Below are 24,713 nucleotides of genomic sequence, written 5' to 3' on the forward strand. Positions count from 1 at the left end.
CATGGCTTTTGTGTATTATATATATAAATGTTCAGAAAGTACCTGCACTCAATACCTTCCGATTCATGGTGGGTGCTGGGTCAAGTTTATAACATACAATTTTTTCAGAATGGACCCGCACTCCAAATAGTTCAATCAAAGTGAATTTTATTGAATCATCACTCACGTGTCCAACATTTCGGCCCACATTAGGGCCTTTATCAAGGATATATATATATATATATATATAATTATATAACCATGATTTCAGGCTTAGAAACTCAGAAGAAAAATAAGCAGCCCACCCCCCCTTTCTAACTTGGTACATTCCTCAAGTCAAAGGTCAGACATAGGACTGGCTACCCCGTCTAATGGCTCTTTTATTACTGCGTTAATGTCACTGTCCGCTATATATATATTCCCACAAATGTACAACCGTCCCTGCTCAAGTTAAGAGAAAGGCGGGGCCTCGGTCTCAAATTCGGTTCTAAACATAAACACCCAACCTTCCCTGAAACAGGCAGCCGCCCACTGACCAGCACACTGCGCCACCACCCTATCTCATCCCACAGCTATCACCCTATTGGCCGGCTGTCACTGAGATGCCTTGCGTGTGAGTCTGAGGATTGGTCAACATTTGACAATACTCGCCAACTATTGGTTCCTTGTTCCCGCCCCTCATCCTGCTCCTCCCAATCAACGTCCGAACTGGCGGCACCGTGCTGTGGGATTGGCTGGTGGGGAGGGGAACATGGCGAGGAAGGCGCAAGAAGGAGCGGAGAGTGAGAGCCGGCTCTGCCCGATGGCCGAGGAAGGGGTGAGCACCGAACGGTGCGGGGAGGCTAAGAGCGATCCTTGTATGGAGGGCAGCCCGAGGTGGGGGCCCCAGCACGCAGGAGCAAAAGAGTTGGCGGAACTTTACTCTTCAGGTAAGAGCAGGGTTCGGGCGGCACAGCGGGCTCCGATAGGCTGGGCATGACTGGTTCCTATCCACGAGCAGCTGCTGATCTTAAACTCCATCTCCCAGCATCCTCTGAGGACACGCCGCCGACACAGCCTGGCACTGTATTCTGTATACCCAGCCCAGGCCACTAATGCCCTCACCCCTCCCTGACATGTCTCTTACTGGCAATGTTACACAATGGTAAACTGGTTTTAGGGGATGCCAGGGCCAGCAGTAATGCCATCCTTATTGTGTCCCCTCCTTATTCTGTCCTTTCCTTGTTATGTCCCCTCCTTATTCTGTCCCCTCCTTGTTCTGTACCCTCTTTGTTCTATCGTCTCATTATTCTGTACCTCTGTACCCTCCTTGTTCTGTCCCCCCTTATTCTATCCCCTCCTTGTTCTGTTCCCTCCTTGTACTGTCCCCTCCTTATTCTGTACCCTCCTTGTTCTGTACCCTCCTCGTTCTGTCCCCTCCTTGTTTTTTACCCTCCTTGTGTAATACCCTTCTTGTTTTGTACCCTCCTTATTCTGTTCCTTATTCTGTCCCCTCCTTGTTCTGTCCCCTCCTCGTTTTGTTCACTCCTTGTTTTGTACCCTCCTTGTTTTATACCCTTCTTGTTTTGTACCCTCCTTATTCTGTTCCTTATTCTGTACCCTCCTTGTTCTGTACCCTCCCTGGGAATGACATAGGCTGTTCCAGGGTACCTGATTCCCAAGCAACAATGGCATCTCCAGTCCAAAAATGCTGCCGCTGCCAACCCTGGCATCATGTACCTGAACTGGACTGACACAATGTATCAATGGAGTGTTCTTGCCAACTGTCATCTCTCATTTATCCCTATGTAGAACTGGCACAAGCTGACAATAAGTGCCCAAAGACAAACTGCTGCCAGTCTCATCATTTGCATGTGTTTGAATTGAGCACTATTTACTCTCCGATGCTTCAGAGCTGGCACCTTACTTTATCTAATTTTCCCTGCTGGTCCTACGTTGGCACAGCTCCTTCATGCCTTGCCCATGCCAGCAGCTCTGTATGTTGGTATTGTGCCTTATCTTTGGGCTTTTAGTTTTATATTAGGTATGGGGCACAGGGAGTTAACATGACATTCCTTGGCATTCCAAATGCTCCCGGAATCTGTAGCTTATCCGTATGCTATTCCACTCTGCACTTTGCCTGTACCTGCTGATCGCTCCTTATTCTGACTCCTGAAACAATGTAGCACAAGTCAGTGCTCCAGATCTATTAATCAGTTGGCTTCTGCTGCATTGTGGCCAAATATCCGTGCGATTGCAGTTATAAATAACGCTGATCTTTATCATCATGTCTTGGAAAGTTGCTCGGAATGATATTTTCTTTCATTCTGTGAAAAAAATAAATACAAACCAAAACAGATTATGTGCGTAGTTGCCCTTTAAAATCAATGCTTACAGTATATACACTGGCTGGCTACAGCACATTAGTCACGTACCAAATGCTGTCTATAGAAGGGACGGCAACCGGATTGGTTAGAAGTTTCGGTCACCTACACACACTCCCTATTACTCACGGAACCCTATTAAAGGCACAGATTAATTAAACGTAATTGATTTTTCAAGTTCACCTTTAAGCCTTTTATTCGTCAGCTCATAGTCACATGATGTCTTTTTGTTCCCCTTTTCTGTATGCGGTGTATCTCTCTCTAATGCACTGGATATGGCACATAGCACAGTAGGGTGGGTTCACTATACACAGAACTTTGGGTCTCATTGCTTAGAAAAAGGGAAGACTCTTTCTTGATGTGAAATATGGCAAATGAAGTCTAGAGTCCAGGGTTCTATTTATCTCTAAAAACAAGGCCTGCCTTGAATCAATATCTTGACAGCTTGCATTATCACACACAACTCGCATTAGTTCCCCTTTAAACGGGGCTGTACACAAATGAGTGCTTTGGACCTGAGCGAATCACAGAGATCGGTGCAGGAAACATCTGACAGCTCTCTCTACTGATTGGCTACATGGAAAAAAAAAAATCTGTGCCCTCTGTTCAAGGTGTTTTATTCCCAGCGAGGCGTTACCTGTGCTGCACATTCCATTTTTATCACTAAATACTCATGGATTTTCATTGTGTGGAAATTGAAATTTGACTCGTACAACTGGTTGGTTTGCAGTATAGATCAGCTTGTTGCTTAGTTACAACTGCCTGTGGTATGTGTTTATTATATGGTGTTAATACAGCTCTCAGCTATTTGCAGTGTGGCATCAAACTCTATAATGAATAACTTGTATATCCTTACTATATATCCTGACTGCAGCAGTGTCATGGCTCATCCAAACTCATTAATTCCCCTTATAAATATATGAAACAATCACTGATATCTATGCCCTGCATTTTTATATGTATATACTTACATTGTCCCTTACTCCGAGTCCCCTATAACTCAGCCTGCAGCCTTGTGTCTTTATATGGTCACAGAACCCCTCAGTGACTTCTAATATCCTTATCATTTACAGTAGGGGGTACATTATCTCTTATAATACATGAGTGATACTCAGAGTTCCCTGTATAACTCAGCCTGCAGCTTTGTGCCTTTATATGGTCACAGAACCCCTCAGTCACTTCTAATATCCTTATCATTTACAGTAGGGGGTACATTATCCCTTATAATACATGACTGATACTCATAGTTCCCTGTATAACTCGGCCTGCAGCCTTGTGCCTTTATATGGTCACAGAACCCCTTAGTGACTTTTTATATCCTTATCATTTACAGTAGGGGGTACATTATCACTTATAATACATGAGTAATACTTTGAGTTCCCTGTATAGCTCAGCCTGCAGCCTTGTGCCTTTATATGGTCACAGAACCACTCAGTGACTTCTAATATCCTTACCATTTACAGCAGGGGGTACATTATCCCTTATAATATACAAGTGATACTCGGAGTTCCATGTATAACTCATCCTGCAGCCTTGTGCCTTTATATGGTCACAGAACCCATCAGTGACTTCTTATATCCTTATTATTTACAGTAGGGGGTACATTATCCCTTATAATACAACAAGTGATACTCAGAGTTCCCTGTATAACTCGGTCTGCAGCCTTGTGTCTTTATATGGTCACAGAATGCCTGGATGTTGGCATTAATTGGGGCCGGTGAAGAAGAAAGCTGATTATAAGCCTAATTTACTGCTTAATTAGTTTAACTGTTAAATTACACTCCGTTAACAACAGCTCTTCCCAAGTGATATTTTAAAGGCACTAGCCAGTACAACACTAGTGTGTGCCCCAGCAGCACTTGGTACCAGTAACCAACAATAGTCTCTTTGATTATAAGAGCAGAAGCTTTTTCTTGCTGAGCGTATGCTTTTAGAAGAGCTCTGTTTGATTAAATGTTAACATTAACCCAAATGTCACACAAGAAAAGCCCGGAAGCCTCTGAATATAGAAAGGTTTTATAAAGTTCATTTCTAGTTTGTCATTTCCTTCATCATAACATTCCTTTACACCACATAAACACCAGCTTTTTCAGGGGATTATTAGTGGGTGTGTAGCAGAACATTTGAAAAAGTTGTAATAACTGTTGTGCTTGCATGGGAAAGTATGGCCTTCTTCCTCGTGTTTTATGGCTGAGATTCTAGCTATCTGTATAACAAAGCATTCTGTCCCAGTGGCTGCACAGATCCTATCTGAGCCCCATTGTAAGCAGCAGTCCTGTCCTGCTTTATGGCAGCTGAGATTCTAGCTATCTGTATAACAGAACATTGTGTCCCAGTGGCTGCACAGATCCTATCTGATCCCCATTGTAAGCAGCAGTCCTACCCTGCTTTATGGCAGTTGAGATTCTAGCTATCTGTATAACAGAGCATTCTGTCCCAGTGACTGCACAGATCCTATCTGATCCCCATTGTAAGCAGCAGTCCTGCCCTGCTTTATGGCTGAGATTCTAGCTATCTGTATAACAGCATTCTGTCCCAGTGGCTGCACAGATCCTATCTGATCCCCATTGTAAGCAGCAGTCCTGCCCTGCTTTATGGCTGAGATTCTAGCTATCTGTATAACAGAACATTCTGTCCCAGTGGCTGCACAGATCCTATCTGATCCACATTGTAAGCAGCAGTCCTACCCTGCTTTATGGCAGCTGAGATTCTAGCTATCTGTATAACAGAGCATTCTGTCCCAGTGGCTGCACAGATCCTATCTGATCCCCATTACATACCTCCCAACATTTTGGAAGTAAAAAGAGGGACAAAAAATTTTTTCCCGCACGTAGCACAGCAATTTTTTCGACCACACTCCTTTCTGTGGCCACACCCCCTAATTACCATGTTTGTTTTACAAAATTTGGCAGGTTATGAAAGTTTGAAAATATTTCTCCTTATCTAAACTGTGTTTTTGTGTCTCAAAATTGTTACAAAGTATCTTATTTGCACCTGTTAGCTGTTCTGGGCTCTCTGCTAAAAGCCAATCAAGTGAGAAACTTTGTTTCTTTTTCTGGCTGTTCAGTGCAGAGAAAAGAGGGACTTTCCAGTACAAATGAGGGACTGCGGGTTGAGCTGTCAAAAGAGGGACTGTCCCTCCGAAAAAGGGACAGTTGGGAGGTATGCCATTGTAAGCAGCAGTCCTGACCTACTTTATGGCAGCTGAGATTCTAGCTATCTGTATAACAGAGCATTCTATGAATTATGTGAATTACAATACATATGCTCTATGTAGATTTAGACTTTGGGCAGGCCATAAGATAAGCCTCCAGTAATTTACTGACAATGTTGTTGGGGGACCCAATGTAATTGGCTGGTTACATAGCAGCGTTCATACAGCCTACTGATTCTGTTGCCAGTCTATTGCACAGGGCCCTCTTTGGCAATTCAGATTTGTGCCTGAGCATTGAGCTACTGGTTTAATTTTGAACATAGAAAAATAATCCTGATAATAATATAGTCGCATAATTAATCTGTTTTTTTTTATACTGGGGGTCACTGACCCTAGCAACCAAATATTAAAAGAAATATATAATAGGTATATGATTAAAAAATAGTGCAGTTCTCTATTGCCTAGAGCCGTCACCCCCCTCAGTCTGTGGGGCTTCCAACTGGGAGTTGTAGATGGGTAACAGCTGGGGAGTCCCAGGATGCAGATCCCCGGCCTGTAGAACAATTACATTATAAATAATATAGAAAGTGGCTGTTGCGGCTGAGAAACTCGAGTTGAAATTAAAGGCCGGAAGTGGTGCAGTGTCGCTGCTGTACATTGCCCCCAGCATGTCTGCAATAGAGACTCGCACACTCCCTTCCTCGTCACAGATCTCTGTTACTCACACTCACTAGGGGCCACTCAGCTGCAGTACCTGTTGGGATAGAGATGCAATTAGCAGCCAATAAACCGTTGGTGCAGGAACATCTCACCCAGCGTCTGGGATTATTGCTTAATTATAGAAAGGAGAACTCACTAAATCCTCTTTGTCCTGTAACTTCTCGGAACTCAGCCATTATTGTTACAACATTAAACCTGCAATGTACCATAAGGCAATATATAATAATTTAATAGCTTTTCTTTAAAAAGCATGATCTCTCCTCTTCACCTCTATATTGGTGCCTATAGTAACAGTGGATAATAGTCTCTGGGAAGGGAGTGTGACTGTGGGATAGCAGGTATAGTAGGGAGAGATGATGTCTATAGTAACAGTGGATAATAGTCTCTGGGAAGGGAGTGTGACTTTGGGATAGCAGGTATAGTAGGGAGAGATGGTGCCTATAGTAACAGTGGATAATAGTCTCTGGGAAGGGAGTGGTGACTGTGGATAGCAGGTATAGTAGGGAGAGATGGTGCCTATAGTAACAGTGGATAATAGTCTCTGGGAAGGGACTGTGACTGTGGGATAGCAGGTATAGTAGGGAGAGATGGTGTCTATAGTAACAGTGGATAATAGTCTTGGGAAGGGAGTGTGACTGTGGGGATAGCAGGTATAGTAGGGAGAGATGGTGCCCTATAGTAACAGTGGATAATAGTCTCTGGGAAGGGAGTGTGGCTGTGGATAGCAAGGTATAGTAGGGAGAGATGGTGCCTATAGTAACAGTGGGATAATAAGTCTCGGGAAGGGAGTGTGACTGTGGGATAGCAGGTATAGTAGGGAGAGATGGTGCCTATAGTAACAGTGGATAATAGTCTCTGGAAGGAGTGTGGCTGTGGATAGCAGTATAGTAGGGGGAGAGATGGTGCCTATAGTAACAGTGGGATAATAGTCTCTGGGAAGGGAGTGTGACTGTGGGATAGCAGGTATAGTAGGGAGAGATGGTGCCTATAGTAACAGTGGATAATAGTCTCTGGGAAGGGAGTGTGGCTGTGGGATAGCAGGTATAGTAGGGAGAGATGGTGCCTATAGTAACAGTGGGATAATAGTCTTACATAGCAAGGGAAGAACTAAATCCCTGCTCCCCTATGCCAGTTATTGCATTACATACTTCCGTGTATTAGTTGACTCATAGTGCAGTAATGAGACATCAGGCAGCTTATAGGCCGGACACAGCAATTGACTCTCTCAGGCTTCTGGTTTCCTACTCACTCCCTTATTGGCAGTATTAACCAAAAAGTAGAAAAAAACAGGACGTGACATATTACTAAGTCAGTGTCAAAATCTAAATGGAATTAAAAATGGAAATTGTGCACTTCAGGCCAGTCCCTGTCACGGATAGAGCTGGAACTAAGTAATGTTTTGTGGCTCTATATTGTAGCCGCTGTAGTAGCACTACAACTCCATTGTTCTTTCCATTTCCATTATGTCCTTTATTGGAAATTGGGAGCGTGTGTCTATTTAGGAGGCTTTTATCGGTTTATAAGCAAGAATTGTTTTTGTATGCCATGCTGTTCTATCTTTCTATCTCACATAATTTGCTAAAAATTGTGTATTAAAAAAAAAAAAGTACCCTCTGTACATAAGCAGTGTCATAAGTTTATATGGTCACAGAACCCCTCAGTGACTTCTAATATCCTTATCATTTACAATAGGGGGGTACATTATCCCTTATAATACATGAGTGATACTCAGAGTTCCCTGTATAACTCAGCCTGCAGCCTTGTGCCTTTATATGGTCACAGAACCCCTCAGTGACTTCTAATATCCTTATCATTTACAGTAGGGGGTACATTATCCCTTATAATACATGAGTGATACTCAGAGTTCCCTGTATAACTCAGCCTGCAGCCTTGTGCCTTTATATGGTCACAGAACAACCCCTCCGTGACTTCTAATATCCTTATCATTTACAATAGGGGGTACATTATCCCTTATAATACATGAGTGATACTCAGAGTTCCCTGTATAACTCAGCCTGCAGCCTTGTGCCTTTATATGGTCACAGAACAACCCCTCAGTGACTTCTAATATCCTTATCATTTACAGTAGGGGGTACATTATCCCTTATAATACATGAGTGATACTCAGAGTTCCCTGCAGTAAATGATTTGTTGTCTGACTTCTCACAGGAAAGCGCTTGCAAGAATGGATTTGTGTGATTCTCTGCTTCATTCTCCTCTGCTTCAACTTCGTCAGCCTCATTCGATATTTCAGCTTCGAACACACGGCCAGCATCATTATTAGCATCTGTAAGTACTGAGACTTTTATCATTTAGGGCATGAGTGATGTGTAAACCTGGGTTCTGGTCAACTTTGCTCCCTATTCTTCACATCAAATTCATACACACACAGACATACATTTACATGTGTACACATACATGTGTATATATATATATATATATATATATTATATATATATATATATATATATATATATATATATGTGTACACATATATACATACACTGAATTACGGGAAGGTTATCTTCCATAGACTTCATTTTAACATAATTCAAGCTTTTTAAAATAATTTCCTTTTTCTCTGTAATAAAGGCGCTCCTTGTACTTTATCCTAAAATACAATTAATCCTTATTGGAGGCAAAACAATACTTTTAGGTGTAAAGGGATTGTTCACCTGCAAACACCTAGTTGGTTTCAGATTGTTCACCAGAAATAAAGACTAGGGTCCAAATTCCCTTAGTAACCATGCATTCTTTTGAACAAGAGACCGCAAAATGAATAGGCGAGGCCTGAATAGAAAGATGAGTAATAAAAAGAAGTAATAACAATACATTCATAGCCTTACAGAGCATTTGTTTTTAGATGGGGTCAGTGACTTCCTTTTAAAAGCTAGAAAGAGGCAGAAGAAGGCAAATAATTCACAAACTATAAAAAAATAAATAATGAAGACCAGTTGAAAAGTTGCTTATAATTGGCCATTCTATAACATACTAGGGATGCACCGAATCCAGGATTCGGCCAGGATTTTGCCTTTTTCAGATGGATTAGGATTCGGCTGAATTCTTCTGCCAGACCGAACCTACTCCGAATTGGCATATGCAAATTAGGGGAGGGAAATCTCGTGACTGTCACAAAACAAGGAAGTAAAAAATGTTTTCCCCTTCCCACCCCTAATTTGCATATGCCAATTCAGAGTTGGTTCGGTATACGGCCAATTCTTTTGCGAACGATTCGGGTTTTCAGTGCATCCCTATAACATACCAAAAGTTAACTACTCCTTTAATCCAAGATCTTACATGATCTCCGCCTGTGAATTTAAAGGTCTGCTGAACATATGGATTGTCTTACCTACAGGTGTTACCGGATCTGCAGGGGGAGGAGGGTTACGCATACATTCCAAGGCTATGCCTCCTTACAGGGATCTTTTCGTTCTCATTACTCTGCCCATTAAGACTCCAGCATTATTTCTCTTACCCATAATGCACAGTTATATTGCTCTATAGAAACTACTGGAAGGGCAGTGTCTGTTCTAGGCTGTAGTTGCCCAGGTCACGGAAATATATCATTGAATCGACTGAAACCCACATGTATTTGGATGTGTATTTTATTTCAAAATAGTATTATAGCCTGTGCCTTCTATATATACCTTCTCTCTATCACTGTCGGTTCCTACTGTCAGAAACGCACAGTGAATCTCAGTCTGGAACTGGAATGACTGGTGGGCTTGGAAGTAGGGATGCACCAAATCCAGGATTCAGCCTTATTCAGCAGGATTCGGCCGAATCCTCGTTTGTGGCCGAACTGAATCCAAATCCCAATTTGCATATGTAAATTAGGCGTGGGAAGAGAAATCACATGACTTTTCGTTTCAAAACAAGGAAGTAAAACATTATTTTAACACTTTTTCCTTTCTCGCCTCTAATTTGCATATGAAAATTCGGATTTGGTATTCAGCCGAATCTTTCACGAAGGATTCAGTGATTCGGCTGAATCCCAAATAGGGGATTTGGCTGAATCCCAAGTAGTGGATTGTTGATAATATGCTAAAGTATGTAGGAACACATGAGCGAAGTATTACCATCCCCTTAAAGGAGAACTAAAGCTTAACTAAAGAAGTAGTTAGAAATGTTGTACATTATGTTTTGTGTTTTTGTACCAGCCCAAGGCAACCACAGCCCTTTAGGGCAGAGACAGACGGTCAGATTTGGAGAAATTAGTCGCCCAGTGACAAATCTCCTCTTCTTCGGGTCGACTAATCTCCCCGAACTGCCTTCCCGCCTGCTAGAATGAAAATCGCCCGCGGGATAGCAATCCGAGCACTTCGTTTTCCGAAGTCACCCGAAGTTTCCTCATGAGGTAACTTCAGGAAACAAAGTGCTCTGAGTGCCATCCCGCCGTCGATTTTCATTGTAGCCGGTGGGAAGGCAGTTCTGGGAGATTAGTCGCCCCGAGGAAGAGGAGATTTGTTCCCAGGCGACTAATCTCCCCGAACCTGACCGTGTGTCCCTGCCCTTAGCAGTATAGATCTGGGTCTCCAAAGATGCCCCAGTAGCTCCCCATCTTCTTTTCTGCTGATTCACTGCACATGCTCTGTGCTGCTGTCACTTACTGAGCTTAGGGACCCACTCACAATATACAGTACACATATAGAAATGTCACAATATAAGGCTGATTTATTAATACAGATAATTACTACATGGCAGCACAGAAACCAGTGCAATTAGCATCAGAATTTAATAATCAGCAAACCTGTAGCATCAGCTTATATTACAGGGGAAGCTCATTTTCTGCTGGATAATTAGTGACGAGCCCTAAGCTTAGCTTCTCAACAGCCAATCAGAGCCCACTGAGCATGTGAGTGTCACAGACACTTTCCAAGATGGTGACCCCCTGTGACAAGTTTGAAGTCCTGGATCATTGCTGCTATTGACAAGCTGAAACTTTAGCCTCGTGCAATAAGTTCAGTATATAAAATATGACATTTTTAGCCCTATTCATTTTTAGGGTTTAGTTCTCCTTTAAAAGGCCACAGCTTCCTGGGAATATTCTTTGCAGCAGTGTCACAGAGCATTGTCCATATGATTATCCAGTTAGAAGCTGCAATTAATATTCCTTTATGTTTAAACCAGAAATAATACAGAGGAGAGCAGCAAAATTAATAAGTGGACTGAGGATGAGGATACTGCAGCATTTCTTGCATGAAGGTTGCGACATTGCTTTATACTTAGTGTATGGATATAGACTCAGGCTGTCGGTGCCACTGGTAGAGGAATTACAGTAGCTGGTGCCTGTATGCAGTGAGACCACATTGTATTGCTGAGTTGGCTCATAGGAGCACATTCTGCAGGATATATTCCGCTGCTAATTATAACTGTATTGCATCTGTACACAAACAGAGCGAATTAATTGGCCGGCGGCACAAGTCTCTCGTGGGGGGCAATCTCTTTCCTGCATTAACACATCTCCCACGGGAGTAGGCTGGGATCTGAGAAATCTTTTGCATTCCATATAATATGAGCTTTCTGCCAGCTGCAAGATTCGACATGAAAAGGCAGAAAGCAGGGAGCACATTAGGTACGGCTAAAAGGTTCTCCGTAGCCGCGTATTTTCTTTATCAGCCACCCGTGCGATATTGATATCAGCCCGTGTGTTTGTTTACTATGAGTTACTGCAGATCACACAGTCATTTGTATTGACAACTAACCTTTTACTAAGGGGGATCCAAGGATTATAAATGTATCGTTCTTTGCTTTATGCCAATTGCCTTTCTATCTAGCAACAGAAATGAGCAGAGAAGTGTCAGAAGAAGCCTCTTGTACTGGTAACTTAAAGGGAGTCTGTCATAATTTTTATGATGTCGTTTTTATTTCTAAATGACACTGTTTACACTGCAAATAATTCCCTCTACAATATAAAGTTTCACTCCTGATCCAATAAGTGAATATTTTTTAGTTGTAATATTAGTGTGTAGGTGCATCTCAGGTCATTTTGCCTGGTCATGTGATTTCAGAAAGAGCCAGCACTTTAGGATGGAACTGCTTTCTGGCAGGCTGTAGTTTCTCATATTCATTGTAACTAGGGTTGCCACTTTTTCCAGAAAAAAATACCGGCCTTCCTATATATTTATTATTTTTCCCTATTAATAACATTGAGATCAACCATCAGTTTTACCGGCCAAGCCGGTAAAATACCGGCCAGGTGGAAACCCTAATTGTAACTGATTGTGTCTCAGTGGGACCTGGATTTTACTATTGAGTGCTGTTCTTAGACCTACCAGCTGTTATCTTGTGTTAGGGAGCTGTTATCTGGTTACCTTCCCATTGTTCTTTTGTTTGGCTGCTGGGGGGAAAGGGAGGGGGTGATATCGCTCTAACTTGCAGTACAGCAGTAAAGAGTGACTGAAGTTTATCAGAGCACTAGTCACATGACTGGGGGCAGCTGGGAAACTGACAATATGTCTAGCCCCATGTCAGATTTCAAAATTAAATATAAACAAAATCTGTTTTGAGAAACTGATTTCAGTGCAGGAGCAGCACTATTAACTGATTCCCCCCACCCCCCCGTGACAGTATCCTTTTAAGGTTCTCACACAATTCAGGATAATGGCAGTGCTAAATTGCTAATATAAAAACTGAAAAAGTGAAAACAAATTATTTTATGTGAAGTTGTTTGGATGGTAATATGTTTTGATCGGGAATTGTAGTTCTATAGGCTGAATTGGCCTCATGCTTGGATGGGGAAAAGGTATCATCTGCTCATTTAGCCAATAGAAGAAGAAGGGCGGAGCCGCCTCTGTTTCTGCTCAGACAGTGGCAGCATGGTGGTCATTAGTGATGGGTGAATCAGTCTCATTTCCGAGAAATTTGTTCCAATGGGCATCCAATTAATTTTGAAGTGTGACAATTTTGATGATTGTCCCACAGTGACAGTTTCACGAAAACATTCGTCCTCTGCGGAGTCTGGAAATTCGCCGCAAATCCAATGTTTCTGAATAAATTCGCCCATCGTTAGTGGTCTTTTATCCAAACTGGGAAAATTTGCACCTGGAGGTAACCCACTAGCAACACGTTCGCGATTAACTTTTTTCAGGCAGTTGATCAACATACAACAGTCAAAGTAAAGATTTGATTGGTTGCCGTCGGTAACTGCTCAAGTACAGATTAGCCCAGCGTTGATAAATGAGTGGTAAGACTGCAGGGCAGTTAATCCTCAGATTTTGTTCATTATGGTGATATAAATGATTGAACATTTTAGGCCTCATGTCCTGACCACCACCAGTTTCTCAGATCTGCTTCCAGCCTCAGAAATGGCAGGGCAGGGGTGGCCTATGGAGTGTAGCACAGCTTGTGGCTGGTGTATATATGGGATGTAAAGTCCTGGTATAGTCTGATGTCTATTCTGTTGCTCTTCCAGCCAGAGTAAACACAGCGTTATCTCTAGGGATGATCATATCGGCCGTGCTCTGATACAAGTGTTTAAACAGTAGCAAGTGATTAGGGAAATGATTAGGATACAGCTGTAGCCATGAAGAGGCGCCATAAAGCCATAAATTAGACTATGATAATAGCTGTGTGCCTATTCTCTGGCAAACAATGTACATGTAATATTATAGACTCTGTGATTCCATACTCTGATTGGTTTTTAGCTGCTTTAATAAAAAGGGAGTTTTCTGGCCAGTGTCGCATTCCTGATTGGTCAGCCGATGTGACATTTAGAGCGGGCAGTTGCACCGGTGGGTTTGCCTTTAAGTTAAATTTTTAGTATGTTATAGTATGACCAATCCTAAGCAACTTTTCAATTGGTCTTCATAGTTTTTGAATGATTTGCCTTTTTCTTCTGACTCTTTCCAGCTTTCAAATGGGGGTCACTGACCCCATCTAATAAACAAATGCTCTGTAAGGCTACAAATGTATTGTTATTGCTACTTTTTATTACTTATCTTTCTATTCAGGCCTTGCCTATTCATATTCCAGTCTCTTGTTCAAATCAATGCATGGTTGCTAGGGTAATTTGGAGCCTAGCAACCAGATTGCTGAAACCGGGAGCAGCTGAATAAAAAGCTAAATAACTCAAAAAACACTAGTAATAAAAAATGAAACCAATTGCAAATTATCTCAGAATATCATTCTCTACATCATACTATCAATTAATTTAAAGGTGGACAACCCCTTTAACATTACACAGGGTGAGGCTTACACACGCCACACGGATCATGTCAAGGGGCTGCATGTGATATGAATTCTCTATAGGGGAGAATAGAAAGGGGATGGGTAAAAGGGGAGTAAAAAAGAAAAAAATGTATGAAAAAAGCAGACAGGAAAGGCGAGCTAAAAGGAGCAGATGGGCAGATACAAAAGGGAAGGGAGAGGAGGTCAAACAGTTGGCAATTGTGATCCGTTGCTAGCCTCACTGGCCATAGCAACCATGCATTTGCTCAAGTTCCAGACTGATTAATAAACAAGACAGGGCCTAAAAGGAAAGATAAGCAAGGCAATGTGATGACAATACGAATCTAGCCCCACTAGCGGGGGGGGGTCACTAATCCCGCGTTTCACTTTGGAAAGATGCAAAATGCAAGGGAACAAATCGGGATCAAAAGCCCATTGTCAAGTTCAAATGACATTGCCTGCATCATGCGAACATGTCATTTTATTGTTAACTTCCCCTTTAATGACTGCTAATGTTTTCAGCCTTCTAATAAGTATATAATTACATTTCCAGGGAGTCATGGGATACAATTTTGCGCAGCCATTATGTTCCCCAGAATCCTGGTTCTTTTAATTCATTAGATACAAATCAGACATTAACCCTCTTCTCATCATTCTTTTTCTACAGTTGCAGGGATCATTACTGCAGATTTTGCCTCTGGACTAGTCCATTGGGGAGCAGACACTTGGGGATCCGTGGACCTGCCGATTGTTGGGAAAGTAAGTTTTGTTAATGCACCGTGAGAGCCACTGAGATGAGCTTTACTAAACAGCCACGATTTATGGTCACAGAACAACCCCTCAGTGACTTCTAATATCCTTATCATTTACAGTAGGGGGTACATTATCCCTTATAATACATGAGTGATACTCAGAGTTCCCTGTATAACTCAGCCTGCAGCCTTGTGCCTTTATATGGTCACAGAACAACCCCTCAGTGACTTCTAATATCCTTATCATTTACAGTAGGGGGTACATTATCCCTTATAATACACGAGTGATACTCCGAGTTCATTGTATAACTCAGCCTGCAGCCTTGTGTCTTTATATGGTCACAGAACAACCCCTCAATGACTTCTAATATCCTTATCATTTACAGTAGGACGTACATTGTCCCTTATAATATACACGTAAAACTCCCATGTATATACACGCGAATATGCCCGTAAATTATATTCTTATAAATGGAGCTTAGTGATTTCATTGGTTTTAATCGGAGCGTAGTGATTTTTGTCACATGACTCACTGAAACTTGTATATTATAATAAATAAAGTGCCCCCTGTTGCAAAATATGAGGATATTAGAAGTTACCTTGGAGTTCCATGACTCGACCCTCTGCCTCATCTTTTATATGGTCATGGAGCTCCTCTGTAACTTATAATATCCTTATATTTTACAATACTTTATTTACTATATATCAAGACTGCAGCCTAGTGCCTTTTTACTTATTTGCTTTCTACTACTGTTTGTATATTTACTCCATTTGTATTATCAGTGACTGTACAAATACACAGAGAGTCAAACATATTGTCTCCTAGCTACTGTTCCCATTACATACAGAGACCAGATTTTCCAGTTTGGGTCTCTGAAATCTCCAGTGGGAGACAGCAAGGAGATTCACTGTTGCTTGTGTAAATGATATATGTTAAGGGCAACACAATCCTCCCTACAACTATGACCTGGCTTTCAGTGCATATGTTTTTATGCCTCAGGCCTGGGCACTGGATGCAGGAAAAATATGGCAGCCCCCATGTCTAGGCATGAGGAGGAAGAGGCAGACTCTGGTTGAGCTGCTGGGGAGGGGGGGGCTGTGAAGGGGAGCTACAGGTATGGGACCAGAATGCTCAGGCTTGGGGTTTTCTGGATAAGGGATCTTTGCATAATGTGTATCTTCATAGCTTAAATGCCCCATACTTTATACTTACCCCTCGTCGCAGATTCTGGCTCGCAGACTTCACGGCATCCATCTTCAGGGTCCTTGGTAAGCTGACTGGGAGATCGGCAATCTCCGCCAATTTCGTTGTATTCGCAGTTGTCGAAAGCCGCCAAATTGCTCCAACTGCGCATGCGCCGACATACCGATCTCCCAGTCAGCTTATTGAGGACCCGGAAGATTGATGCCGTGAAGTCTGCTGCCAGAATATGCGATGAGGGGTAAGTATAAAGTATGGGGCATTTCCCGGGGGGGGGGGCAGTTAGCCTGGGGGAGGATGGAGTGTGGTCTACGTAGGGGTGGGGGGTATGTGTTTTTTTCTACAGGGTTTCCTTCTCCTTTAAGGACAGAGACACGTGCAGAGATACGGCGAGATTTAGTCGCCCTGTGACAAATCAGCTCTTTTCCCCAAGCTGCCTTCCCGCCGGCTAGAATCTAAATTGCTTGCGGGACGGCACTCCAAAGTTGCCTGGAAACGCGGAGATTCAGGGAGATTAGTTGCCCGAAGAAGTCGCCGGGCGCCTAATCTCCCCGAATCTCCACGTGTGTCTCTGCCCTAAGTATGCTAAAAAAATCTTTAAAACATTAATTAAACCCAATAGGCTGGTTTTGCCTCCAATTGAGATTAATTAGATCTTAGTTGGGATCAAGTACAAGCTACTGTTTTATTAGTATAGGGAAAAAGGAAATCATCTGTAAAAATTGAATTATTTGATTATAATGGAGTCTATAGGAGATGGCCTTTCTGTAATTCAGAGCTTTCTGGATAACGGGTTTCTGTAGAGCCTGTACTGAAATACGGGTAAGGCTAACACCAGCCTGTAGCAAATAGAGCATTAGCTGCAGTAGAAAGGGTGGTTGTGTATTGTTTCTGTATGTTAAATTCCATTAGTTCCAGAAAATCTTCAGTATCCAGTTCAAATGATATAAACGAGGTAAATAAATAAATGCGTGCTTTTCTTCTATGCTCAGTACAGTTGTCGCTTTGCTCTGCCACCCGCTGGTCAGGAATATGTAGTTCAGTCCTGTCTTCTAACGAGGTTCTGGTTATGCGTGGGGCCATAGCTGAGCTTTGTGACATCCGCCCAACAGGCACGAAACGCGTTAGGCCTTCTCCTGTATGTCCCAATAAATGGATTGAACTTTTAACTATATTATGGTCATTATTTTTGGAGAAATAACTCACAATTTCAGCTTTGTGACATCAGAACATGCTACAAACTAACACTAAAATACTACTCACATCCTTTGTTGTGTTCTAGGCCTTCATCCGACCTTTTAGAGAACATCACATCGACCCTACTGCAATTACAAGACACGACTTCATCGAGACCAACGGGGATAACTGCATGGCAACGCTCATTCCCTTGGCCTGCATGGCCTACAAATTCATGTTCTACACTCCAGGTATGTAGATGAGTTGAATGAATGAATGTTGTCAGTATTTATCTATGAAAGCAGCAGAGTATGTGAGTCGGTCAGAACACCTGCCGCTAAGCTCTATCAGCAGCATCTCCCCGGGGAACCCCCAGAGCTTTCTTTTCAAAGCCAATCCTAAAATTAAGTTGGACTGGCGTAGTCATATAGTAAGAAGCTAGGCTTTCAACTCATAATAGAGAACCTGCTGATTAAAGGCAACATTGCACGGATTCTCTTGCTAAGTTTGTCCCTGAATCCAAAGTTTGACTTCAGATATTGTGCATCACAACATAAATGTAAAGCAGTCTATTGAGCAGTTAATGTGGGCTGAATCAGGATTGTGTATTCTTCATGGTTCCATGTATATGATTCATGTGATTCTCTTCCCGCTGCTGCAGATCTCATTTACAAAACGTACCAACTTGAGTGCTTCATCTTTGCCCTCGCCATGTTTGTGACACTTACAAACCAGATTCACAAATGGTCTCACACCTATTTTGGTCTTCCTGGCTGGGTGGTCTTCCTTCAGGACTGGCACATCATACTGCCCCGCAAACACCACCGTATCCACCATGTGTCTCCCCACGAGACTTACTTTTGTATCACTACAGGTAAGAGCTTTGGCATGTGTTCCCAGCTAAGCAGCTCTTTGCAGTGACTGAACAGGAGCAACGGCAGTTCATTTCATTCTTACTTCTGTATATTTGTATCATATGGGAGGTCATATGGCAGCTTCTGAGCTTGAGGCACAATAGCAGTTTAGAGTGAAACTGTGACCAAATAAAGGCACAAGGCTGCAGGCTGAGTTATACAGGGAACTCTGAGTATCACTCATGTATTATAAGGGATAATGTACCCCCTACTGTAAATGATAAGGATATAAGAAGTCACTAATGGAGTTCTTTAACCATAAAAAGGCACAAGGCTTCAGGCTGAGTTATACTGGAAACTCTAGGTATCACTCATGTATTATAAGTGATAATGTACCCCCTACTGTAAATGATAAGGATATTAGAAGTCACCGAGGGGTTCTGTGACCATATAAAGACACAAGGTTGCAAGCTGAGTTATACTGGAAACTCTAGGTATCACTCATGTATTATAAGGGATAATGTACCCCCTACTGTAAATGATAAGGATATTAGAAGTCACCGAGGGGTTCTGTGACCATATAAAGACACATGGTTGCAGGCTGAGTTATACAAGGAACTCTGAATATCACTCATGTATTATAAGGGATAATGTACCCCCTACTGTAAATGATAAGGATATTAGAAGTCACCGAGGGGTTCTGTGACCATATAAAGACACATGGTTGCAGGCTGAGTTATACAAGGAACTCTGAATATCACTCATGTATTATAAGGGATAATGTACCCCCTACTGTAAATGATAAAGATATTAGAAGTCACTGAGGGGTTGTTCTGTGACCATATAAAGACACAAGACTGCAGGCTGAGTTATACAGGGAACTCTGAGTATCACTCATGTATTATAAGGGATAATGTACCCCCTACTGTAAATGATAAGGATATTAGAAGTGACTGAGGGGTTGTTCTGTGACCATATAAAGGCACAAAGCATTCTATTTTGTATTATGAGATTTATATCTTTCCATCACAAGGTTGGTTGAATTACCCGCTGGAGATTATCGGATTCTGGAGACGTCTCGAAGACTTCATCCAAGGAGTCACGGGAGAAAAGCCGCGGTCCGATGACTTGAAGTGGGCACAGAAAGTGAAGTAGCCTTTGCGCCACCCTGCACGAATCCTTGAATGAGTTGCCAACCTTTTTAAAAGAAAAAAAAAAGTAACATGAAAACTAAAGCCATTAGCCAAATATGTAAGCGGACTTACAGAAAATAACTGATGTTTGAGCGCTAACTGTTTTAACAATGTACAGACTGCAAGAAAACAAACTGTCACGCTCTCTGAAAAGGATCACTGGAAACCCTGGGCACGGAGGAGCGGCCCAACTCTGTTACAATGAGCTATATCAGATTCCGTTTCTTTTTTTTTTTTTGCTGATGTTTTGATGACATTTCACCTTTTTTGGCGAGTCTCATGAGGCCATCACGTGAGTCAGGAATGAGGAAGATTGTGTACTAACTTGCACTATACAGAAACACATCACATCAGTGAAAATTAATCGGCATTTTGTTGTATCAACATGAATTTGCTGCCCTCGAAATCTAACACATCGTTCAAACTTAGCATAGAATGAAGTTTTATTATTCTTTTTATTTTGTAGTTGTCACCTTAATCTGCTAGAAGGGCTAACGATGCACGGCATATCAACCTAACGAAGGCCTAACGGTGAGATAAAGAGAATGCCACCAGTGCGGGCCTTCTTAAAAGGATGGTTCACCTTTAAAGGAGAAGAAAAGTCTTCTTGCACTTGGGGTTTCCAAATGTTAGGCACCCCCAAGTGATTGTATTGACTTAGCAGAAACCCTGAGCCGGTGCTCCTATCAGCAGAAAACTGCACCGGCCCGGGTTGACACCAGTGAGCACCACAAATCGATTCTCTTCCGGCTTCTTCTTTCTTCAAATTTCCCGGAGCAGACGCATGAGCAGTAGAACGAAATAGCTGAATTTGTAGTTGAAGTTCGGGTTTTTTTTCCGATCTACTGAGCATGCGCAGCCGCGAGAAGAAAGAAAGAAAGAAGACGGAAGAGGATCTCTCCGTGGTGCTCATTGGTATAACCCAGGGCTGGTGCAGTTTTCTGCTGATAGGAGCACCGGCCCGGGATTTCAGGTAAGTCAAGTCAAATTACTTGGGGGGTGCCTAACATTTGGCACCCCCAAGTGCAAGAAGACTTTCCTTCTCCTTTAAGTTAACTTTTAGTATGTTATAGAATGGCTAATTCTACGCATCTTTTCAACTGGCCTTCATTTTTTCTTTGAAATAGTTTTTGAATTATCTGTTTTCTTCCTCTGACTCTTTCCAGCTTTCAGGTGGGGGTCACTGACCCCATTTAAAAACAAAAAAAACAAATGCTCTGTAAGGCTACACATTTATTGTCATTGCTACTTTTTTATTACTCATCTTTCTATTCAGGCCTCTCCTATTCATATTCCAGTCTCTTATTCAAATCAGTGTGTGGTTGCTAGCGGAATTTGGACCCAGCTCTCCAGCTGAAATTGCAAACTGGAGAGCTACTGAATAAAAAGCTAAATAACTCAAAAACCACAAATTAAAAAAAATGAAAACCAATTACAAATTGTCTCAGAATATCACTCTGTATATCATACTAAAAGTTAGCTCAAAGCTGAACAACGCCTCAGTTGCAGTTTTCATTGCGTTATAGAGTTGGCTTGTACAAATACACTCTCCTCTTCCCTGTAATTCCAGTTTAGTTTTGCTTCAGCATTTAATCTAAAATTCGCCCACACCGTTGACAGTGTGCCAGTTTTATATTTTTCACAAATTTTTGTTTGCACGCCTCATTTAACTTGCAGAAACCATGAATTGAGCCCCGTAGCCTCTCACCATTCCATTAATGTTATTAAAGAAACAGAACAGCTTCCTGATACTGACCTCTGTATGTAGCACTGTAGCAATGAGCAGCTGCTTGTATTCATTTATATTTCTTAATGGTGGCCAGGAGCTTATAATTATAATTAATAATTGAAAGCTGACCTCCAAAATCAGTCTGCTTTCTGGTTGTTGGGGTCACTGACCCATCCAACGAGACTGCATTTGAGAGATAGTAGGAAATAATGTAAAACACACACAAAACCCCCCAAACAACAAAAAAAAAAGTTAGATTATGTATCCACTGAACAGATATTTTGAGGTATACTTCCCCGTTAATATATAGGTATCATGGTTGTACAATATATAATATATAGGTACCGTGTGCTAAAGCATCTAGGGTTCAATGCAGTGTGCAATGTAGGGATCAAGCAAATCCAAGATTGTTTGGGATTCGGCCCTTTTCAGCAGGATTCGGCCGAAACCTTGTGCCTGGTCGAACCGCATATGCAAATTAGGGGAGGGAAACCACGTGACCTTTCGTCACAAAACAAGGAAGTAAAAAAAAAAATTGTTTCCACTTTTTCCTTTCCCTCCCCTAATTTCCATATGCGAATATATATAATCTGCATGTATGAATCTTTCACAGAGGATTCGTTGAATCGGCCGAATCCCAAATAGTGGATTCGGTGCATCCCTAGTGCAAAGTCCAAAAAACAGATGCACCCAAATATTGCACTTTGCAGACTGTGCTCCCAGCACTTGTGGTTCCTTATAGTGCTGTTGGCAATCTATTTAAGAAGGGGAGGCACATTAGAATCCCTTCTCTTTCTTTTCCACTTCTGGGGAGCGGCAGAGGGCACAGACTACAATGGGACCCTGTGCTTATGGGAGACGGGCTGGCCTGCACCCTCTGATGCTGCACTCTGCACCTTGCATGGATTTTATATTGGGCGAGAGGCTTACACTGTAGCCATTGCCCTGGGCAGAAGTGATGTCCGAATGAGCACTAAGGGGCATGCTTTTGTATGTGTTGCCCGGGGGAATCATAAATAACCCCAAATGTTTTAATGCAGTCGTTAAGTAAATGTAGGGTGTCCAATCACGCTAGGCCACACTAGGGTTGCCACCTTTTCTGGAAAAAAATATCGGCCTTCCTATATATTTATCTTTTTTCCCTATTTATAACATTGGGATCAACCATCATTTTTACCGGCCAGGTGGCAACCCTAGGCCACACCCATGGCTCATTGTGAGCCACTTGTTTAGTATGTGTGCAATTAGGTCTCTGTGGGTTCATCAGTAGGATCCAGATTTGGACCCTTTACCCCCAGTAGGAGGAAATATGAAGGATTTTGTGACACGGAGCAATAATATTGGCATAACATGCAAACCTTCATCTGGAATTTCATTAAACATCCAACTTTTATTATCCTCAAGGCAAATTTAGTAAGAATATATATATATATGGCGGTTGGCATTTCTTGTTTTGATGTCACAAGAGCGGAAGCTCTGCCCATGGGATGTGATAGATCACCAAAGCCAGTGATTATCTCATGACCCTCTAAAAACCACAAGGTAGAATTGTGATCTTGTTGGCCGGTGCTTGTGCTTAGTCAGCTAGTGAATCACTTCAAAGCAAGTGCAAATACTAAGTCCCTAGTAACCACAACAAATAACTTAGAAGCTTGTGTGGCTATATAATCGATCGTGTTCTAGTATAGACGTCTCTTACTCTATTGTAGCAACTCAAAGTAGTAGCAGCTTGAAATTCTAGCACTTTGCACGTGTTTGTGCAGTCATAGCCAAGCGGCCATTTGCCACCAACCCAGCCACATACCAGTTCTCCCAGTTGCCCTTATTTACACGGGGCCGTCCTGACTTCTGAGCCCCCCCCCCTGTGGGTTGGAGATTATCGGGAACAGGTCCGCGTTTAGGGCACTTTGGGATCACGTCTTTGCAGGTTGGACTTGGCACAAACCACTCCATTTTTAAGGAAGGGAATGTTGGGAGGAAGGTGTTTAATATTTTGTTTCTTGGGAAGCCAGGGGAAAACCCCCTTTTTTTGCGGTGGGGGGGTGGTTCCTGGGACTTAAAGTGGAAAAAATATAATCTGCGAATGTAAAGTTGAGGGTTCTACCATATTTCCTATTTCATAATGATCTAATATACGGTTGTTTGTTTACCCGCTGGAAATGAGGTTATGTCTTTGCTTTAAAGGGGAAAATAAAGTTGTTTCACACTTGGGGGTGCCAAATATTAGGCACCCCTAAGTGAATGTATTTACTTACCTGAAAGACCCGAGCCGGTGCTCCTATCAGCAGAAAACTACACCGGAGCTGCACCACTGAGAGATCTTCTTCTTTCTTCAAATTTCCCGGGGCAAACGCATGCGCAGTAGAACGAAATAGCCGACTTTTTAGTTTAGTTTCGATCTACTGCGCATGCGCAGCCACAAGAAAAAGAATAAGCCTGAAAAGAATCTCTCCGTGGAGCTCATTGGTATAACCCTGGGCCAGTGTAGTTTTCTGCTGTGAGAGCTCTGACCCGGGGTTTCGGGTAAGTAAATACATTCAATAACATTTGGCACCCCCAAGTGGTAAACGACTTTCCTTCTCCTTTAACAGACTCTGAGACGGTGAAATTATTTTTTCTTTCTTTATATGAAATAGAAAAAAATTGTATTTAAATCGTATTTGAGCATGTTGCAGTAGGTAAAAAAAGGAGGCAGAAAATGCATCAAAGTAAAATACATTTATATTTGTACACGTTTAAAATAAAAGCTATGAAATAATCCGAGTGCAGGACTTTGTACCTCCTCCCTGTGGAACTGTTCAACGTTCTCAAGGATCCAGCCTCATCATATACCATCCATTGTTTAGAGGGCTGTAATGTTCATTATGAATTGCATCGTGTTCCCGATACTACTATAAGGTGTGGCCCTTAAAGGGAATGTCAACCCAAAAAAAATATTTTTAACTAATAAAAGAAAACATTATTCTAAGCAACTTTGCATTATACAGTTTTTTTATGTTTTTAATGTTATTTGTATTGCTACTGAAAGCTGGGTTTGTCTGTCTATTCTCTGCACTGATGGTTCAGACTGTTGATACAATGTAAGGCAGCTGATTAACAGACCTGGGGATCTACCAGGAGATGAGCAAATGCTTCTTTCTACAGCAACTGTTTTTACAAATAACTTTAAAAACATTTAGGTGCCGATTCACTAAGGGTCGAATATCGAGGGTTAATTAACCCTCGATATTCGACCAGGAACTAAAATCCTTCGAATATCGAAGTCGAAGGACTTAGCGCAGATAGTTCGATCGAAGGATAATTCCTTCGATCGAACGATTCGAAGGATTTAAATCCAACGATCGAAGGAATATCCTTCGATCAAAAAAAGTTAGCCAAGCCTATGAGGGACCTTCCCCATAGGCTAACATTGACTTCGGTAGC

General features: G+C 42.1%; 1 protein-coding gene across 1 annotated transcript in view; it reads left to right on the plus strand.

The window, feature by feature from the left end:
• Positions 1–700: 700 nt before the first annotated feature.
• ube2v1.L (ubiquitin conjugating enzyme E2 variant 1 L homeolog) overlaps positions 701–24,713 on the plus strand; it is a 44,556-nt gene continuing 20,543 nt past the window's right edge. The window contains exons 1-5 of the mRNA XM_041575559.1: positions 701–908; positions 8,386–8,505; positions 15,053–15,144; positions 17,621–17,765; positions 18,176–18,388. Of these exons, the coding sequence (XP_041431493.1) occupies positions 731–908; positions 8,386–8,505; positions 15,053–15,144; positions 17,621–17,765; positions 18,176–18,388 (748 nt within the window). The 5' untranslated portion in view covers positions 701–730. The remainder of the gene's footprint in view (positions 909–8,385; positions 8,506–15,052; positions 15,145–17,620; positions 17,766–18,175; positions 18,389–24,713) is intronic.

Source organism: Xenopus laevis, chromosome 9_10L (assembly GCF_017654675.1).
Source record: "Xenopus laevis strain J_2021 chromosome 9_10L, Xenopus_laevis_v10.1, whole genome shotgun sequence".
Lineage (NCBI taxonomy): Eukaryota > Metazoa > Chordata > Amphibia > Anura > Pipidae > Xenopus > Xenopus laevis.